This window comes from Moschus berezovskii, chromosome 3, assembly GCF_049115385.1.
Source record: "Moschus berezovskii isolate FMDL1 chromosome 3, NW_MosBer_1.0, whole genome shotgun sequence".
Taxonomy (NCBI): domain Eukaryota; kingdom Metazoa; phylum Chordata; class Mammalia; order Artiodactyla; family Moschidae; genus Moschus; species Moschus berezovskii.
Genome location: NC_142462.1, coordinates 72792057 through 72813275, shown reverse-complemented (window position 1 = coordinate 72813275; position 21219 = coordinate 72792057). Strand labels below are relative to the sequence as shown.

At 45.0% G+C, this 21219-nt stretch overlaps 1 protein-coding gene across 1 annotated transcript in view; it reads left to right on the top strand.

Moving 5' to 3' along the window:
• FKBP9 (FKBP prolyl isomerase 9) overlaps positions 1-19718 on the top strand; it is a 43504-nt gene extending 23786 nt beyond the window's left edge. The window contains exons 6-10 of the mRNA XM_055420903.2: positions 1159-1304; positions 8818-9004; positions 12822-12967; positions 14485-14648; positions 17661-19718. Of these exons, the coding sequence (XP_055276878.2) occupies positions 1159-1304; positions 8818-9004; positions 12822-12967; positions 14485-14648; positions 17661-17837 (820 nt within the window). The 3' untranslated portion in view covers positions 17838-19718. The remainder of the gene's footprint in view (positions 1-1158; positions 1305-8817; positions 9005-12821; positions 12968-14484; positions 14649-17660) is intronic.
• The last annotated feature ends 1501 nt before the right edge of the window (positions 19719-21219 follow it).

Below are 21219 nucleotides of genomic sequence, written 5' to 3'. Positions count from 1 at the left end.
AGTGTGATGATTTAATAGGTCTTCCATTCATATACAATGAAATACAGATAATTATGTAGATAATCTGCTTCCTGGCTGAGGAGAATCACTTGCTACTATCATTTCTTCATGCCCTGTGGCTCTGTGTTCCCTGAGGGGTGTTGAGAAGGAAGAGCCTCTCACAGCTCTGCCTTTTCATCTCCCTGGCCCCACTGCTGGCCATTGTCTCTGAGGCCATCATCCTTGGGCTGTGTCTGAAGTGACACTGATAGTGAACTGGCTCTTTGAGGACAAGCTTTTTGCCACATCTGCGCCATGTAAGAGTGGGTAATGGGTGCAGATCATTGCAGTTCAGTTTGGTAGTAGACCTGACATATGAAGTTTTATTATTTTATTCTGGAATCATCAGACTTTGGGAAATTTATCCCTATTCTCTCCAAACTCATAGTGTAATCAGAACCAGAGAGGTTGGATCTCTCCACTGAGCGGAATACTTGGGTCTCCTGCCAGAGACATTGAGAAAGGCAGGTACTCACCAAGAGGTGGCTTGATGAGCAGCAATGATAGCAGGGCCGGTTCATCCAGGCCGTGGTGGAGATTGGAGAGTTAAACTGCTCTCAGTACATATACTACTTTTCTGGCAGTCCAAATACTCATGTCTCACATAAACAGGTGTTCTCCTGTTTAGAGAAATTCTTAATTTCTTTTTAATTTTTTCCCCTTTTTTGGCTTTCCTTTGAAACTTTATATTAGAGTAATAGAAGACTTTAAAACTTCTAAATAAAACTGTTTACAAGAGCTAACAGAGAAATCCTTAGTTTCTGTTAAGGACCTCTTGATGCTTTTTTCACTGACTAAACCTGGTCCCCAAGAGTACAGTCCTGTTTCCATTAGCTACATTCCTGCACGGTTGCTTCTTGTAACCTGCATCCAGTTCATGACCTGACTAAAGCCGAGTGCTGGAGGGCTTCTTTCTGTGAGCGTTTCTGCTGGAAGCAGCTCCCACGCCGTGTGGACCCTTGTTCACCATTTCAGGGGAGCGTGTTTCCTGGCTTTCCTCCGGCTCCAGGGCGCACCTCACCTCTGGTCTGGAGGCCTCCGGGCTCTGGCTGCTTCATGGTACCTGTTCCACAGCGGCTGCGGCGTCCCTTGTGACCAAGCTCTTTTCCTCTGTCCCAGCTACTCGCGGAACCGCACTTTTGACACGTACATTGGGCAGGGCTACGTGATTCCTGGGATTGATGAAGGTTTACTTGGTGTCTGCATCGGAGAGAAGCGGAGGATCGTGGTCCCCCCTCACCTGGGGTACGGTGAGGAAGGAAGAGGTGAGCTCTGGGTGCCTTCTAGGATAAACTGAGCAGCACTAATTGCTGCTTCCACAATGCTTGGAATAGGGCCTCTTGAGAGCCAAAGCATAGAAGCTTTGTTTCTCCTTGTTACCCCTGCCCTTTTTCCTTTTGGAAAATTTAAAACTATGTCAGAGTTGAAAGAACTGTGCAGTGAACTCCACTTAGATTCACCAGTTGTTAACATCTTGCTTTGTATTTATTTTTTCTGTATGTGTAAAACTATAGTTTCTCTTTGTTGAGCTATATGAAAGTAAATGCCAACTCCCGCTTCTTTTGTTGAAGTATATTTGACATATAACATTGTGTGCATTTAAGGTGTACATGCTATTTTGATACATTTATATATTGTAATGTGATTGCCATTGTAGTGATAATGAGTGCCTCTATCATGGTGTGTGTTCAGTTGCTCAGTTGTGTCCAAGTCTTTGCAACCCCGTGGACTATATAGCCTGCCAGGTTCCTCTGGCCATGGGATTTCCCAGGCAAGAATACTGGAATGGGTTTCCATTTCCTACTCCAGGGGATCTTCCCAACCTAGGGATCAAACCTGAGTCTTCTGCATTAGCAGGGAGATTCTCTACCACTGAGCCACCTGGGAAGCCCTTCTGTCATGGTACATAATTACCATTTTTTTGGGGGGGGGTTGGGATAATTGATAATGAGCATATTGTTGTCTGTATTTGCTATACTGTGCATTATATTTTAGTTTTTGTTTTTAACAGCTTTATTGAGATATGCCATAAAATTCACCTATTTTTAGGTATACAACTCAATGACTTTTAGTAAATGTATTGAGATGTACAGTTATCACATTAATCTAGTTTTAGAATATTTGTCACCCAAAGAGCAAACTTTAAAAAAAATCACACAGATAATATATGTTGACTTTAGAAAAAGAAAATAGAGCTCATCAACAACAAAAATTTCCCATAATCTCACCAGCCTTATTAATAAGCATTATTAATAAGGAATAAGCATTATTAATGTGGTAGATGGAATACTGGCCACAAAGACGTCCATGTCCTAATCTGCAGATCATGTGAATATGCTACTTTACATAGTAAAAGAGACTTTGCAGATATAATTAAGGTGAGGGTCTTGAGATGAAGAGGTTATCCTGGATCATCCAGATGGTCTTAATGTACTTCCTAGGATCTTTATAAGAGACCAGAGAGAGGAGAAGATGCCAGGCTTGTGACTGAGAAGCTGGAGGAAGGGGCCACAAGCCAAGGAAGGAGGGTGACCTTGAGAAGCTTAAAAGATAGGGAAACAGATTCTCCCCTGAAGCCTCCAAAAGAAACACATCCCTGCCAATACCTTTAGTTTAGACTTTGACCCCTGAGTTATAAGAATACATTTCTATTGTTCTAAGCCACCAAGTTTGTGGTAATTTGTTACAGCAGCATTAGGAAACTAATACAACCATAAAGTGGTTGTATACTTCTATATCTTGAGTATATGTGAATCTGTATCGGTAAAAGGAAAATACATATCCATTTACACTAATAAATACTGACAAAATTGTGATCATCTACACATATTACTTTGTAATTTCTCTTTACCTAATTTGTTGTGAACAATGTTTTATGCCAACAGGTTGCATAGAATTTTAATGGTTGCATACTATTCCAAACCATATTTCCTTTCTTTTTTTCTTATATACCAGGAATTTTGCTAACTTCAGAATAGTTGATGCAATATTATTTTGCTTCTGTGTTCTTTTTGCTGGCTGGCCTGGCTGGCTGTACACATTCATTTTGTTAACCCTCTTCTGACTTCTACTACTGTATCATATGGATTTCAGAATTTTCCCAGTAGGATTTGTTTGAAAGGTCTGAAGAAGCCCCAGGTTGGTTGGAAACTAGGGTGTACCATGGAGAAATATTTTTTCCCTGACTTAAATTTCTGTTATAAAGCCACAAGAAATCACAGCTTACGATCTTAAGATCATTCAACAGGCCTCACTTCCTATCCTGTTTGTCTAGTGTCTTGATGCTCTATTTTTTTGTATTATGTAAATGTCTGTGCTGTACTAAGTCACTTCAGTCATGTCCAAATCTGTGCAACCCTGTGGACTGCAGCCTTCCAGCCTTCTCTGTTTGTGGGACTCTCCAGGCAAGAATACTTGGGTGGGTTGCTGTGCCCTCCTCTGGGATCTTTCCAACCTAGGGATTGAACCCGAAGCTCCTACACCTCCTGCACTGCAGGTAGATTCTTTACTGCTGAGCTACCAGGGAAGCCCCATGCAAATGTCTACTTCTAGATAAATACATACAGGAATAAACAAATACTTTCAGAGTACCCTGTTTGGTTATGCCCTTAGAACTAATTCTTCCTTTCCCTAAGAAGAATATGCTGATGGAAAACATTTGGTTAAATTATTTTTCTCCTTTTGGCTTTCTCTCAAGTATGAGATAGTTTTGCAAAGAATTATATAAAGTTCTGGGAAGCACTTGAAGTCTCATAAATTTTCTGGGAATGAGGCTGCTTCACCCTGAATCATGTGTTGCCACGGAGGGAGGGGCACCCTGGCAAGTAACACCCAGGTGCTCTTGCACAGGATATGTCTCTGACCTGTTGGTTAACAAGTGCCTCTAGCCTTCTGCAGGATTTGCACAGGAGCTAACTTTAATCATGGAGGGACTGACCTTAGAAGGGTGTCAGGACACAGAGGAAGTCTGTAGCTTCCTTACCGCGTACCACAGTGTCGGGAATATTTGCGGAAGGAAGAAATGCTGGGCTCTTCATGGGTTCTCCAACTCATCAGCATTTAATTTTGTTGCAGTTATGTTCTCTTACAGGGTTGATGGAGGGGAGTGGTCAGGTCTTCTGTAAAGGCTTTGGCCCTTTTTGCTGTCTGCTTTGTTCCATGGGGTTCAGCCCTAAATTTAGAGCGCCTGGGTATGTTCCCAACCCTGAAGTGGAGAATAAATTCTACTGCAGGGTTGTGGAAGCATCACTTCCTCAATGGTTTTCTGCCCCCCAACTTCCACATTACCTTTTTTTTTTAAATTGGAGGATAATTGTTTTATAATGTTTGTTAGTTTTTGCTGTATAACAGCATGAATCAGCTATTAATATACATATATCTCCCCCTCTCTTAAGCACATTTTCTTTTAAGCACTCTTTTTCAAAAGTTAAAAGAGAAGCTAATGTTTGACCCATACTCTCAAAGACTTCATATATATATATATATGAACTCGTTCAAACTTCAAAACAGTTCTCAGTTAAGAACACGAGGCCCAAAGAGGTTGAGTCATTTGCTGGAGGCCATAATAGCTAATTAGTATGGAGCTGAATTGGACCCAGGACTCTTGCTGCTTGTGTCACACGCAGAGGGGAAGAATGCCTTTCCATTAGGCTCTGACTTGTTGATACCCATATATGGAGAACTGAGGACTCCAACCAGAAGTCCCAGAGCTCTCAGAGGAAACCCATGCTTCCAAGGAGTCGCAGAGCTCCTTCTGGCCCAAAGTGCAAGTCGGCTTTATTTTGTGTCATCTGTGTCTCTTCTTGAGGAGGCTTATCTACTGGAGAAAATTGACGACTACTTTTCTGCATTGGTTATGGGTTTATTCAAAGAGGAGGCTGGTGCCATAATGAAAAGCTGGATTTCAAGTTTGCTGGTAATGGGGAGGAAAATCATTTCCTCTATGCTTCTAGGTTCTTCTGGCTTCTAAGAATTAAATTGATATGAGACAGATTAACAGGAGAAAATCAAAGTTTAAGGACATGTATATATGGGAGGAATCTAAGGAAACTGAGTAACTCACCAAAATGTCTGAAGCCCTCGCCTTAACATAACCTTTAGCTAAAGACAGAAGAGGATGTTGGGTGTAGTGTTTTCAGACTTCAAAAGGGAGGAAGGTGATTGACCTGGAGAAAGTAAAGCAAGTGTTAGGTATACAGATATTTGTTGGGCCACACAGACATTGGGACCTGAGGGAAATTTTAACTATCAGATTGCTAGTTTCCTCCCTGTCTACACACCTAATTCATACTGTAGTTATCTATGATGATAGCTCCCCAACCTCTTACCCCTGAACAGGTCCTCTATCTACATTCTTTAGGCAGTTAAGTAGGAGATAAAAAGGAGGGTTTTTGTTTGAGTCTTTTGGGTCTTACTCTCAACTTGAAATAATCCACATGTCACAGAGATGTTTTGGGGTGGTAAATTTTGCTCCCCTACACTGGGGAGAAGAGGCCACCATTTATCGGGTGAACTGTCATCAGGCTGGCTCATCATCAGTTACTAAGTAAACCAGCATCTGGTACAGGCCACGCATGTAGGCAGTTACTGATTAGCAGGACTTGGTCAAGCAGGGGCAGCACAGAGAGCAAGCCATCTTGAGTGTAGTTCAGTCATACAGTTGGCACAGGGAGGTTAAATTTGCATTGGCCCAGTGCCATCAGGTCCTTGTCCCTTTCTGGGCTTCATCCTCATGCTTTCTGCAGAGAAGTTAATGGATCTGCTCAAGATGCAGCCTTCTTTTCCACCAATTTTCTACACCAACCATGGCCTGCAGCCCGGTCCTCTTCATGGAGATGTTGTTCAGTTGCTCAGTCGTGCCCAACTCTTTGCGACCCCATGAACTGCAGCATGCCAGGCTTTCCTGTCCTTCAGTATCTCTTGGAGTTTGCTCAAATTCATGTCTCTTGAGTCAGTGATGCTATCTAACCATTTCATCCTTTGCTGCTCTCTTCTCCTTTTGCCTTCAATCTTTCCCAGCATCAAGGTCTGTTCCCTGGTTGACTCTTTGCATCAGGTAGTCAAAGTACTGGAGCTTCAGCTTCAGCATCAGTCCTTCCAATGAATATTCAGGGTTGATTTCCTTTAAGATGGACTGGTTTGATCTCCTTGCAGTCCAAGGGACTCTCAAGAGTCTTCTCCAGCACCATGATTCAAGGGCTTCCTAAATGGCATCAGCTGCTCACTTATAGACCATTTAGCACAGCGTTCCTTAAACTTGGCTGCCCCTTAGAGGGGCAAAACAAAACAGCACAAAACCCCTGGGAAACAAAACAGAACAATACTATGCCTGGCACCACCCTAGTTCAGCTGTTCTTAAACGTTGGTGCATATCACAGAAGAGAATCACCTGACAGCTAAAAGATTACAGAACCAAAGGTGCTGCATGGGAAAAGTCCTGGCCCTTTGTGTTTTCACCAAGTTCTCCAGGACATCCTGATAGCACCCAAGACTGAGACAGACCACTGCACTAGATAAGCTAGATCTGAACCTTAGAGGGGCACCCAGGTGATTTTTTTTTCAGGTCATCATGATTTTTTCTTTTATTCTGTGAATGTGGTGAATTAATTTTTATTGTGGTAAAATGTATATATTTACCATTTAAACACTTTCTTAAGTTTACAGTTCTATGCCATTGAATATATTCACAATGTGGTATAACCATCACCATTGTCTGTACCCAGAACTTTTCCATCATCCCAAACTCTCCATTACCCTCTCTCCCTCCAGCCCATGGGAACCATCATTCTACTTTCTGTCTCCATGAGTTTGCCTATTCCAAGTGTCTCCTATAATTGAAAACATACAATATTTGTCTTTCTATGTCAGAGCATAATGTTTTCAAGGTTCATTCCAGTCAATTGTAGGGGGTAACCAAGATTGAGAAACCACTGAGATGGCTCCACAGCCACTCACCCCTGTTAGTGTGTCCTGTTCCCTGCAGAGAGCTGCCCTTGACTCTGGTTTCTGAGCACTTTCCTATGGCAGTTTGCAGTACCTGGTTCCTATGAAAAAGATCCTTGCTCCTGTTACTGCTCACATCAGCAACTCCCCATCACTAGTGAATATCAGGCACCTGTGTTCTGCTGTAGACGCACAAGCTTCTCTAATTACACCTTGGTAACTTTGGGAAGGTGTCTAAACCTGTGCCTCGGTTTCCTCATCTGTAGGTTGGGAATATATGATTAGAACGAGAATTAAATAAACTAATACATCTAAAGCACTTATAAGAATGCCTGGTACTTAATAAGCACCTACCCATTAAGTATGTGTTAGAGAGAAAGCAGACAAAAAACAGAAAAGTACATGGTGGGAGTTGGAAGATCTGTGGGGTGAGGAGGGGCTGTTGATGTTCACGTATTTCTACTGAATTCTGTTGATAGCTGTGTTATTTTCTTGAACAAGTTATATATGAGTTGGTTTGCTTGTCTGCAAAATGCTAATGAAAATATTATACATTCTTGATTCTCAGTATTACTGTTTACAAATCTTTTACATTTAAATTCTGAAGTGATTTGGGAAGTGTGGTTAACAACTGATGCCTCCCTAGAAGCTGTCATTAAATTCATGCAGGAACTGCTGTTCCTGAATTTGTGACAATATTTACCCAACAAGGTTGCTGCAGAGATTTAATAAGAGAATGAATGTGAAAAATGCTTTGTAGAGTGTAAAACGGGCTTCCCAGGTGGCGCTAGTGGTAAAGGACCTGCCTGCCATTGCAGGATATGTAAGAGATGAGGGTTCAATCCCTGGATCGGAAGATCTCCTGGAGGAGAGCATGGCTACCCACTCCACTATTCTTGCCTGGAGTATCCCATGGACAGAGCAGCCTGGCAGGCTATGGTTCATTGGGTCACAAAGAGTCAGACACGACTGAAGTGACTTAGCACACACACACACACACACACAGTGTAAAATATTATTCACAGATGTGAGATAACATTCTCAAAAGTGGAAGTGCAATAACTTTGTGTAGAACAGGACGTGTCATAAAGCACTTTGTGAACTGTTAGGTGTGGTATATCTTAAGGGGTGTATATGGGCCAGTTTTAGCTAGGTGTTTTCCCCCATGATGCTGATGCTGGGAAAGACCCTGATGCTGGGAAAGATTGAAGGCAGGAGGAGAAGGGGACGACAGAGGATGAGATGGTTGGATAGCATCACCAACTCAATGGACATGAGTGTGAGCAAGTTCTGGGAACTGGTGATGGACAGGGAAGCCTGGCGTGCTGCAGCCCATGGGGTCACAAAGAGTCGGACACAACTCAGCGACTGAGCTGAACTTTCCCCCATGAAGTTACTGTTGGTTTTGTTTCTCTTGAGCAGTGGTAGGGCACTAAAGTGATTTTCATTCTATAACTGATTTTCTTATCTCACCTTTTCTAGCAGGAGCGGGGCAAGTGTTAACTCGGCTGAGCTTTAGTTTTCTAATCTCTGATGAACTTAGCTGTAAGTCTTTCAGTCTTAACCATTCCATGGGGCAGTAGTGCAGTGTCTTGACTTTTAGTCCAAACTGTGCTCCTGACTGTGGACCCTGGACAAATCTGTGCCTCAGTTTCCCCATCTATAAAACTGAGTTAGTTTACATTTTAACAGCCCTTCTAGCTTTGTTCTTCCAGCATCCCTAGGATTATATAGCTGGGTCCCTGTGTTTCTCACTGAGGTCTGTGAGGAATAGCTGGTGACACCATGGAGTCAGGTGTGCCGCTCCTATTCTGATTCCCTGTGTCTGTCCTCTAGGGAACATACCTGGCTCGGCTGTGCTGGTGTTTGACATCCACGTGATTGACTTTCACAACCCGTCAGATTCCATCAGCATCACCTCCCACTACAAGCCCCCTGACTGCTCAGTGCTGAGTAAGAAAGGGGATTACCTCAAGTATCACTACAACGCCTCACTTCTGGACGGGACCCTGCTGGATTCCACGTAAGGGCAGCAGGGACCAGTGGGGTGTGAGCCTGGCAGATCACAGTTGGTATTCCCGTGGCCTCCCTTTTCTTTTCCCCAGATACTCATTGAGGGCTTTTACTTTCATGCCTTTTGCACTGTGTATCTTAAGTGTACATCACTACTCCAATACATTGTTCTAAGAGTTCCCTCTGAACGGTCTCATCTTGTCCCCTTGAAACTGTCTGAAAAGATCTCCTAACTATTGACTTTAAAAATTAACCCACAGATAAAATCCAAACTCGAGTCTCTCTGGAGGCACACAAGACTCTCTTGTCAGCTCCGTTCTGCCTCACCAGTCTCATCTTCTGCTGAGGTCCATCTTCCGCCTCCCAGGGGTGCCATGTGCTGCGGTGCAGGATGTACACTGCTTTCATCCTTCCTTCTGGCTAACTTCAGCTCTGGTCTAAGTGCCTTCCCTTTTCACAAGGTCTTTGCCTAGTTCCTAGGAAGAATCAACTGTTCTCACTTCTGTAGTCTCATAATGTTTTATGTATTACCTGCCTTTTAGTCGGGGGCTTCCCAAGTGGCTCAGCTATAAAGAATTTGCCTGTCAATGCTGGAGACGTGGGTTTGATCCCTGGGTCAGGAAGATCTCCTGGAGGAGGAAATGGCAACCCACTCCAGTATTCTCACCTGGGAAGTCCGATGGACAGAGGAGCCTGGTGGGCTACAGTTCATGGAATCACTAAGAATCGGACACAACTTAGAGATTGAGCATGCACACACACCTTAGTTGTTTTTGTTTCTATCACTGTTGCTGGTCTGAATACCTTAGATACTCAACATGTTTATTCATCTTTTTACTCCTTACACTTAGCCCAGAATGTAACACACAGGAAGTATTTTATAAATGTTAATTGAGATGAATCTAAAACCATATTACTAGGAATCAACAGTGTATACTAGTATCATGCAGGTAAAAGGAGCTTTGCCCCTTATGTATCTGAATCTTTAGAGTATCTATGAAAGTGAAAGTCGCTCAGTCATGTCCAACTCTGCGACCCTATGGACTGTAGCCTGCCAGACTCCTCTGTCCAGGCCAGAATACAGGAGTGGATAACTGTTCCCTTCTCCAGGGGATCTTCCCAACCCAGTGATCGAACCCAGGTCTCCAGGATTATAGGCGGATTCTTTACCATCTGAGCCAAGGTAATATGCTATTCTCTTTGGGAAGGAAACATTTTCAGCCTTTCTTTGTGTCTCCATATAAGTACATCCATTTTTGTACTGAGCCTGGCTTAGAGTCCTAAGTTTAGTCTTAAGAATAAAGGACAGCTTCATAAAAATATGTGCTACTGCATTTGTTCTAGATGGAGAGGGTCTTATCTCCTTCTCACCCATCCCTTTGTCTTCTAGCTTCAGGTGACAGAGTGTGGAGAGCTTGAGGGACATACTCCTCAGAGCATTCTCTCTGGTGCTATGAGACCTAAAGCATTTAATGTATTTCATCAGATTTAAACTGTGTTGGTTGTTAGAAGCATCATTTTATGTATCTCAAGAAACTAAGAATGCTGTCAAAAAATAACAACATGATGTCTGTTGTAAGATGTATCTCAAATCAAGAGAAATTAAAATGTGAAAAAATATGCATTATAGAATCAGTGAAATATGCTCTAGCTCCTGGGGCCCAGATTTACAGGAGAATCTAGCTTACAACAAACCTCACTGCACTAATGATTTGAAACTTGTGGAGGACAGTGGGGAAGAAGCATGGCTTGCATTTGTTCTGGGTTCAGTGAGCTTGTGCATGGGAAAACAAGGTTAGGACAGTCTCTGTAAGGTCGATGGCCAGCTGTCATTGCTGGGGCTGACGTTCCTATTGTTGGTGCTCCGACAGCTTTGGAAAGGGGAAGTGGGGGTGGGAAATGAACAAAGGAGTTTCTTCTTTGGTGGATCAGGATATGCGTCTCTTGTGGGGTGGGGGAATCCCTCTTCCTGCTTCTGAGGCGTGTTTGGCGGATGCACAATATTCGAACAGAGCATGCAGGAGCCACGTGACGCTCCTTCCTCTTCCCAGAGACTCCATTCTGAACCACTGGAGTCGTTTGTGTCACGTGTACACTGACACGAAAGAGCAGTGTCTGGGCGTCCCTGCGGGTTCTCTTCTGGGTGGAAGTTTCAGAGTAACAGGGTCGTGGGAAGTGCGGCAGGAGAAGGCTTACCTGTGTGTGGGAGGAGCTTCTTCTGGAGGACGGGGTCTGGCCCCACCCCACGCCCACGTGGGCTCTATTGGCAGCTTGGCAGGTGCTGCTGTTGTTGCTCATTGGTGGGGACTGGGAGAGTCTGTGAAGGACGGGAGAGAGGGGAACGTGGGTGGAGAGTCAGAGAGGGTTGCCTGTAGGCAGGAAGCAGGAAGCTTGCACCGAATCGGAAGCCGGGAATACAGAGAAGGAATGAGAAGAATGTCTGAGACAAAAACTGGCAAATCAAAAATAAAAGGATGGCTTGAGGGAAAGGAATGAGCTGGGTTTTCAGAGATGACACGGAAAAGCAAGTTGCTTGCTTAGACGGTTCTCTTCATGTGTGTTGAAACTGGCCTCAGAAAAGAATAAAGTTGCTTGCTTGGAGGGTTCTCTTCATGTGTGTTGAAACTGGCCTCGGAAAAGAATAAACACTTGTTATTTGATAACTCAATGAGTTCTTGCATATTCTGTAAGATTTTGAAACCCAATAGTCCCATGGGAAGTTGTCCAGGGTACCTGGCGAGAGGCAGCGTGAGGGCGCCTCTGTGCTGCTGACAAAGGAGGGGTTGTGTTGGGGTAGGGCAGAGGGTGAGCCTTCCCTCAGGCCTGGAGCCAAGGCATCCAGTGTGCTGCAACTGGCTTTGTTTCCCTTTCACCCCAGGTAGGACAGAGGCAAACGCTGTTTTGGCCCTTAGCCTGCGGGAGGCTAGGAAGCCTGAGAAGGGGAGGTGACCAAAGGGGCGGTACTTTCCTTGTCACCACCAGGTGATGGATATCAAGGGGGCACCAAGATAGCCAGGAGGCATTTCTTCTTTGGATTTGAAGAATATTCCCGTTGTTTGCTTTTAGGAAGTGATAGTGCATCAATTTGAGAATAGATTTACTTTCAGTACTGATTGAGGTGACTTTTATTTGGATTCCCTTGGGATTTTGGGCATCAAGGCTCATTTAAACCATGGCCCAAGTTAACTGTTATTATTCTAGAGTCAGAGTGTTATAGGCACAAGCCTGTCGCACTCAAGGCTGTCCATTTATTGAGCTTTTGATGCTTGCTTTCCTCTGTGCCAAGCATATTATTTGCTATTTAGAATGTCCTGTGCGATACGCTGTTATTGTTTCTGTTTTATAGATGAAGAAACTGTAAAAAAATTCTGTCAAATTAAGTGGCAGAACCAGGATTCAGACTCAGGTCTTGCTGAATGCAAATGTGGGTCTTAACTACATTACATATTTTTAAAATTTTCATGAAAATTTCTGACTAAAATTTCAGAACACTGACTAAAACTTAGTGACTTAGCAGGCATTTACGCACATCCCACTTGCTTTGCCAAATGTTCCTGTAAGGTCTTTTATAGCAAGAGGATTCATTGCCATATGCCCCAAACTCTCAACCAGTTCCTCAGTCGTCCCTTGATCTTCACCTTGAAACCTTTGACGATTACAGGCTGGTTGTTTTGCAGACTGTCCCTCAGTGTGGGTTTGTGTCCTTCTGATTCCACAGGGGTTCTGTATCTTTGGCAGGAAGATCACAGAAGTGACATGTTCTCAGGAGGACGTGCTCAAGTACCAGTGAGCATGAATAACCAGATATTCTTCTGTTTCCTTTTCAGGTGGAATTTAGGCAAAACGTATAACATCGTTTTAGGATCTGGACAGGTCGTGTTGGGAATGGATATGGGTCTCAGAGAGATGTGCGTTGGAGAGAAGCGGACTGTGATCATTCCTCCCCACCTGGGCTACGGCGAGGCTGGCGTGGGTGAGTCTGTAACAGTAGTAAAAGGCATCTGGGACATGGTCATTGTTTGTATTTTGTGCTTTTTGAGGTACTAACACAATATGCTTCTTCCATTTAAAACCCCAACCCAGAAAATCTGTGGTTTTTATTCAAGTCATTAGCATTTTTGTTTCAAAACCCCATGAATTTGGTGTGAGTGCCATGTTAATGGGATTAAGCAGGGGTTTCTGTGGAAAAAACAAAAACAAAACCGTTGACTCTTCAAACCCACATGTGGGAAATGTCACCGAAAGGGCTTCCCAGGTGAGCTAGGTGCTTCCTTGGGAAACTGTTTCCTGGGACAGTGGAATGCTGAACCTGTAAGCTATCTAAGGAGATTTCCTTGTAGAAAAGATTGGTGTCAAGTGCTGTAAATACTGGTGGTATGTTGCCCTCACAGCTATTATGGTTTGATTCATGATTTTGGCCAAAATGAACCCTCCTCGTGGGGGTTGGTGGGAACCTCTTCTTTTTCAGTTCTTGTACTTCTGCTGTCTGGAGATGGAGGAGATGGGAAATGCTAATTTACAGAAGTGATAGGCACTTTGGATTGATTTTTTCAAAATTTTTAAATAATTGGAGAAGATATACTCTATGCTGTTTTCCCCAGTCTGAGAAAAAACACTTAAAAAAAATGTATCCTGTAAGACCATACTCCCATGACATATAATTACAATATATAATTTAAAATAATGCACATTACATTTATTTATAGTCACATACTTCTAAGTTATTTTGGGCCCATACTATATATACTGTTCTAGAATTTGTGTTTACAAATCATATCATGGCTCATGATTTTAAGGCATAATGTATTATTCTTAAAGTTCTGTGGTTAAATTTATTCAAAAGTTCTACCATTGTAGTCTCTGCTAGTTGCTTTTAAACTTCTTTTCACCAAGACACACAGGTAAGAATTACATTTTATCTCCCAATTAGTGTTATGCATAAGCATACAATTTATACCTAGTATATGTATACATATGGGCTTTCCTGGTGGCTCAGTGGTAAAGAACCTGCCAGCCAATGCAGCAGCTGAGGGTTTGATCCCTGCTCCGGGAAGATCCTCTGGAGAAAGGAATGGCAACCCACTCCAGTATTCTTGCCTGGAGAACCCCACAGATACAAGAGTCTGGTGGGCTACAGTCCATGGGGTCACAGAGTTGGACACGACTTAGTGACTGAGCAACAACAATAATATGTATAGATTTAGTTTTATATGATTAAAACTAAGTTTCATAAAATATCTATCCTTTCTATGTATAATGTACTGTGATTTTATTCTATCCCTAATTTAAAAAAACGTTGGTCACCATTCTTTAAATTGATTTGAGACTCACTACCTACAGTTTGGAAAAACCACTTGCTGAGGCTGAACTTTTTTGCTGTCATAAGAGATGCCTCTGTTACAAGAGATCCATGAGGCAGCTGGAGCCTGGGTGTTGGGGCGTGCTCGCTGCCTTGTTGTTAACGCCACCTCTACCCCTGTCCTGTGGCAGATGGAGAAGTGCCCGGCAGTGCCGTGCTGGTGTTTGACATCGAGCTGCTGGAGCTCATAGCTGGCCTGCCAGAGGGGTACATGTTCGTATGGAATGGCGAGGTGTCAGCCAACCTCTTTGAAGAGATCGACAAGGATGGTGATGGAGAAGTCCTCCTGGAAGAGGTAACTGACCTTGTTGAATAGAAGTGGGGCCCAAGGAGCTCAGGGAAACTCCCTGGGCTGGAGCATCCATCCTGAATGTGAACCCACTCAGAGTGAGGATACCGCTGCTTGCTTCTTGTGATCTGTAAACTGCACGCTCGTGTGTCAGGCGCTTGTGCACACACACTAAATCCTCTAAGTCGAAGCTCACAGTTCCTCTTTGAAGAAACTGAGGCCCTGAGAAGTTCAGGGCTTGATTCCATGGCTCACAGATCTGGACTCTGTTCTTCATTCCTGGGTGCTCACTGTGGCCTGCATGGTGCTAAGTGTTTTTCACATATATTATCTTGCTTGGCCCTCATGACAGCCATGTAATCACCCCTATTTTTCAGAAGAAAACAGCTGTGCACAGAGAAGGTAAATGGCTTGCCCACGTTTGCACAGCCATCCAGTGGTTTGTAGATGTCTTGATCATCTAGATCCTGTGTTGTTTCTCCTGTATGAGACACCCCTTTGTGGAGCTGGGCAAGAGAGTTTTGTCTTGTCGCAGCTCTGGGGAGTTTCAGGTCTCTGCCTGTTTCCATCTCCTTGTTCAAGGATGTGGCTCCAACCTTTTCCCCTTCTCTCTTCTATCATCCACATTTCCCCAACTGCTGGACCATTCCCATTAGCTTAAGAGCATGCTGCTGTTTTCCCTTATTGATGTATCTTTCCATTAATTTTTTTTGCTTTCTTTACAGCAGAAGCCTCAAGAGTTGTCTGTCCTTCCTGCCTCCAGCTCCTTTCCTCCTAATCTCTTTTACACCAGTCCTGGTGGGTTTTTATCCTCCACGCCACTGAACTTGGTTTCTTGCTCAGGCACTGAACCCAGTGGTCAGTTCTCAAGCTTACTTTAGCACAGCTGTTTCCTTTTTGAGACGCCTTCTTTCCTGGCTTCCGCCTCACAGTTTCTCCAGGTTCCCTCTGCCTCACTGGTAGCTGCTTCTCCCAGGGGTTTTCAGCGTGGAGGGCCCCAGGCTGAGTCCTGAACTTTGCTCTCCTCCCCTTTAACGTCATCCCTTGGTGACCCCCTCCCATCCTAAGGCTTTATCGTCTTGGCTTCCCGATTGGCAGCTCCGGGCCTGTCTTCTGTCCTCTTCACACTAAGGTGTCAGCTGCCCACTTGACATCGTCATTCACTGAACCCCCAACATCCACCCCCAAACTTGCTTCACCCAAAGCCTTTCCCATCCCATTAGATGGCAGCACTTCCCTTCCAGTTGCTCAGGTGAGAGCACCCAGTCGTCTCTCCTCTCTTCCTCCCACAGGCTAGATTAAATCCATCAGGAAATTATTCTCGCTCTTTCTTGAAAATATACCCAGAACCTGACCACTTCTCACCACCTCTGCTCCATAGCACTTCAATCCAGTGTCCGTCATCTCCCGCTTGGACCTCTGCAGAGGTCTTCCTGCTCACACCCTTGCCCCTCACAGTGGCCAGAGTGGTCCTTCTAAAACGTGAGTTGGAGCAGGGCCCACTTCATCTCAGAACTCTGCAGAAGCCTCCTGTCAGGCAGCATCCCACAGGCCCCAAAGCCTTGTGGTTGTCCAGCCTGGAGACTGCAGAAAGAGCCTGGAGATGGTGACAGAGACATCAACAACTTATTGAACAGGGATCTTCCGTGTCTGCAGCAAAGGTCCTGGAGTGACACCCCCACGGTGTATGGCAGATAGGACATAGCAGGAACCTTTGCTGCCTGGGGGAGAAGGAGGCTACCATTAATAAGGGAATTAATGTCAGGTTGGCTCATCAGTTACCCAGGAAACTAGCAGCTAGGACACAACCCTCACAGGTCCTCAGGTTAAGACCGTCATGAGGGCAGATATTTCCCTTTAATAAACTAGCAGGTGGAGCTGTTCTGGCATAAAGTGGAGAGTAATCACTAGCTGGGGCAGGGTTTCTTGTGAGTAGGGTGTAGGTGAAGCAAGGGCTGGCCGAGCAGTAAGAGAATAGCCGTATTGGTTGGCCTAACCGTATATCCCTTTATTTTCAAAGTCTTTGCAGTGGCCCACAAGGGCCCCACAAGGCCCTCCACCACCTACTCGCTGTCCCCTCCACTCCACTGACTCTCCCTTTGCTGTGCTGTAAGCACACTGGACATGTGTCCACCCGGGGCCTTGGCACTGGCTGTTCTCTGCTCAGCAGACATTTCCCCTAGGTAACTGTTGGGCTTGTTCCCTCACTTCCTTTAAGCCTCCGTACATGCTGTCGTCTTGATCTTCCTGACTTGGCTCGACTCTTTTGTTTCTCTGGAGCATTTTACTTTCTAACTTAATATGTAGTTTACTTACCTTTTAAATGTTCCTTTTTTAGTGTTTGCATAGTATTCTAAATGTTCCTTTTTAATAGTGTATCTTTTCCACTAGTGTATGCTAGAATTACAAGAGCAGGATGTTTTGTTTGTTTATTGATGTATCTTTAGGCTCTAGGATGCTGCTCAGCATACAGTAGACAGTAAGTTTTTATTGTATGAATGAATGAATTTTCAGAGGCAAGGATGGTTAGGGGATCAGCTGTAGGTGGAAAACTAAGTGTTGATTTAGGGAAATAGGATAGTTCCAATGACTGCTGGGTACTGGCTGCCTGGAACCTAAGCACTCCTATAGTAATTTTGTCCAAGGTTTTTAACCTGCATGCGGAGGTTAAAAGCCATCCCCAGTGGCTCAGAGGTAAAGAATCTGCTTGCAGTGCAGGTGATGCAGGAGATATGGGTTCTACCCCTGGGTCAGGAAGATTCCCTGGAGGAGGGCATGGAAACCCACTCCAGTATTCTTGCCTAGAGAATCCCATGGACAGAGGAGACTGGTGGGCTACAGTCCATGGGGGTTGCAGAGTTAGATGCGACGAAGTGACTGAGCGCGCGTGCTGGAGGAAAAAAAATCTAGATCGTATAGCTCAGAAGATTTTGTCTGTTCTTCTGACTCAGACTCAGGCTCCAGCTTGGTGTCTTCGGCTCCCCTGTCTCATGGTCTGACCTGCCCCTTTCTCTCCAGTTCTCAGAGTACATTCATGCCCAGGTGGCATCTGGAAAAGGGAAACTCGCTCCTGGATTCGATGCTGAGATGATCGTGAAGAATATGTTCACCAACCAGGACAGAAATGGAGATGGGAAGGTCACGGCTGAGGAATTTAAGCTCAAAGACCAGGAGACAAAACACGATGAACTCTAAACCTGACACGAGGCACTTGCGTGATACCGAGCCCCTGTTGTGGCAGAGCGTGCAGTGAGGGTGCGAGGGCCTCTCAGAAGGGGAACGGTCAGCACGCAGTGGGGCCACATAGCACCCGGGACATACATCGGGGTGGCTTGACAGACATGGTGAGAATTTCGGGCTGATGCCAGGGATACTAAATAAAATCACTGCGGGGGGCCTTAGCATGGGTGGTGTAGAATATTAAAAATGCTGCATTGTCAGCTATTGTTTTGTGAGCCTTCTGGGTAGGTGGCTTTGTTATTAAAGGAAAATAGCATCATACAGAGGTTGTAATCATCTTGGAGGGAACAGAAGAAAATGTGTCTAGGATATCTACATAAAGAGGGCTAAACATGTTTTTAACTTGCTGGTGTTTTCCAAGTGTTCTCCAGGTGGCTAGAAAAGAGAGGGCAGGCCCCAGCAGTATTCCCAGACAGCCCCAGGAAACTTCTCAGCAGCCTGTATAAGACCTGGTAATGCCGTCTCCACCATGCCCCCCACACACACACGTGGCAATGCCCAGTCCCCACCATGCCTGCACACACACACACACACACGCGCGCACACACACACACACACCTGGTAATGACGTCTCCACCATGCCCCCACACACACACACACACACACCTGGTAATGCCGTCTCCACCATGCCCACACACACACACACACACACACCTGGTAATGCCGTCTCCACCATGCCCACACACACACACACACCTGGTAATGCCATCTTTACCATGCCCACACACATACACACACACCTGGTAATACCGTCTCCACCATGCCTACACACACACACACACACCTGGTAATGCCGTCTCCACCATGCCTATATACACACACACACCTGGTAATGCCGTCTCCACCATGCCTACATGCACACACACACACACACACACACACCTGGTAATGCCGTCTCCACCATGCCTACATGCACACACACACACACACACACACACACCTGGTAATGCCGTCTCCACCATGCCTACATGCACACACACACACACACACACACACACACACACACACACAGCTGGTAATGCCGTCTCCACCATGCCTACATGCACACACACACACACACACACACACACACACACACACACACCCCCCTGGTAATGCCGTCTCCACCATGCCTACATGCACACAGACACACCTGGTAATGCTCAGTCCCCACCATGCCTGCACACACACACACACCTGGTAATGCCGTCTATACCATGCCCACACACAGACACTTTTCTGGTTAATCACATCCCACCTTGTGGTCCTTCTATTGGCCAGGTAACTTGGAGGTTAAAAAGAAACTCAGTGGACCAAACATAAGGCATGTTGTACCGTGAGTAGAGAATTTGATTCTGCATTTGTCATGTAAGATTGTCTGCTTTACTCTTTCTCATTCCCATCACTCTATCCCATGGCACCCTCTCTTCCCGCCCTGAATCCTTTTATCAGATAGATGCAAATAGGGCTGATGGCTCAGCCACACTCGAGTTGTCTCACTGTAGCCAAGACAGAAATGTCATCCCAACAGGTGAGCAAAAACAAAGTGATGTGTTTCTGTCACCCCTCTGTCCCGGAGAGGGAAGCGCCTTAGGCCTGGGGGCCTCTCCCTGCGCAGGACACTGGGCCTGCTGGCCTGTCCTCATGTCATGCAGTAACCACCTTGCTGCCTCTGTCCTCTGTCCCCTGTGGTGGTGGCACTCACCGAGGTAACCAGTGATTTTCCTTTGTTTGACTAATTTAAACTATTTTGTACTGATGTAGTCCTGAGATAGTTCCTGAAAATGCTGTGCACTCATTCAGTGGAACAAATGTTGGAAAAAGAATTTTTCATATATAAAATATTGAATTATCAGGTTTGGTGTTTTATTTGAAGGCTCATTTCCCCCATGAGAATACGCCATGCCCCCAGAATCCCCTTGGTTAAAAACTCAGCAGGACTGAGTTGAAAGAAGTGGAAGATCGCTGTACAGTAGAAAGGGGGTGTATCTGTCAGGGTCTTGGCTGGAAACATACAGTCAAGTGGGACTTCTGAAGAGAAGCGAATGAAAAGACTCTTCACACGAGTGTGGTGGGGTTGGGGCAGGGCAGTGCAATAAGGATGCCGAGGTACCCATGACCACTGTTGGGCATCAACAGTAGGAAGCTGTTCTAACGCTGGGACTGCAGGGTCAGGGGGAGCCTGGGTGGGGCTGCCTGGTAGGAGTGGGTGGAGGGACACAGCCACCCCCAGAACTGTGGCTGGCAGAGAGGTGAGAGAGAAAACACTCATCTTCTGTCCTGCTCCCATCAGCTGAAGCCAATCTGAAGCCAGAGGGCAAGGAGCTCAGGGGCTGGTGTTGTCAGAGATCAGTGTTTTGGGATGCAGGGGAAGGTATAGAATGGCTCTGGTAGGGGCTGCAGTGGAAAAATAACTGGCATATTTAGAGAGAAAAACTACATAGTTTTAAAAGAGCAAATGTTTTGCTTTACTCTTTTTTAAAAAAATATTTGGCTGCATCAGGTATTGGTGGCAGCCCATGGCCTCTCTAGTTATGGCACACAGTTCAGTTGCTCTGTGGCATGTGGGATCTCAGTTCCCCGACTAGGGATCAAACCTGCGTCCCCTGAATTGCACGGTAGACTTGCAACTACTGGACCCCCAGGGAAGTCCCTGGTTTACTCTTTGCAGAAGCACCTTCAGAGATTCTGTGCGCTTTAGGAGGGGAAGGAGGTGCCCATGGCCTTCCCGGCTGCCGCCACCATCGTCACTAATGTTCCTAACCCTCTTCTGTGGAGCAGTCACGCAGTTTTTTCATTTAACAGAATTCCTTGTGTGCACTGGATAGGTTAATGATCTGCTGAATTGAATTGCCCTTTGGAATGCATTTGATTTGTAACATCTTTATACTCATGTGTTCATGGAGATGAGTATCTTGTGTTTATTCTCTACCCTAGATCTCTAGCTGGTCCTGTTTGAATTTCTTCACTGGCTATTTTCTACAGTGGCAGGTTGGCTGAATAAAAAATAAGTTTCTCTGAGGAAGTTAAGGACTATGAGCCTTAGAGCTTCAGGAATGGAAGGAAACTTTAGCTGGTATTTGTTTTTGTATTTAAACTGCCTGTCTGACTGCTGACCTGAAACATTGGTCTTTTCTGGCCTTTAGATTCAGACTGAAATACTGGCTCTTCTTGGGTCTTTGTCTTATTGGCTTTTGCTTTTTAGCTTTATTGAGGTGTAATTTAAAGAACTGTTTCAGACATTTCAAGGGTGTGTGATGATTTGACATAAATATACACTGAGAAAGGATTCCCATCAACTTAAATTAACATGTACATCACTTTTTAAGAGAACATTTAACTTCTACTGTTAGCAAAT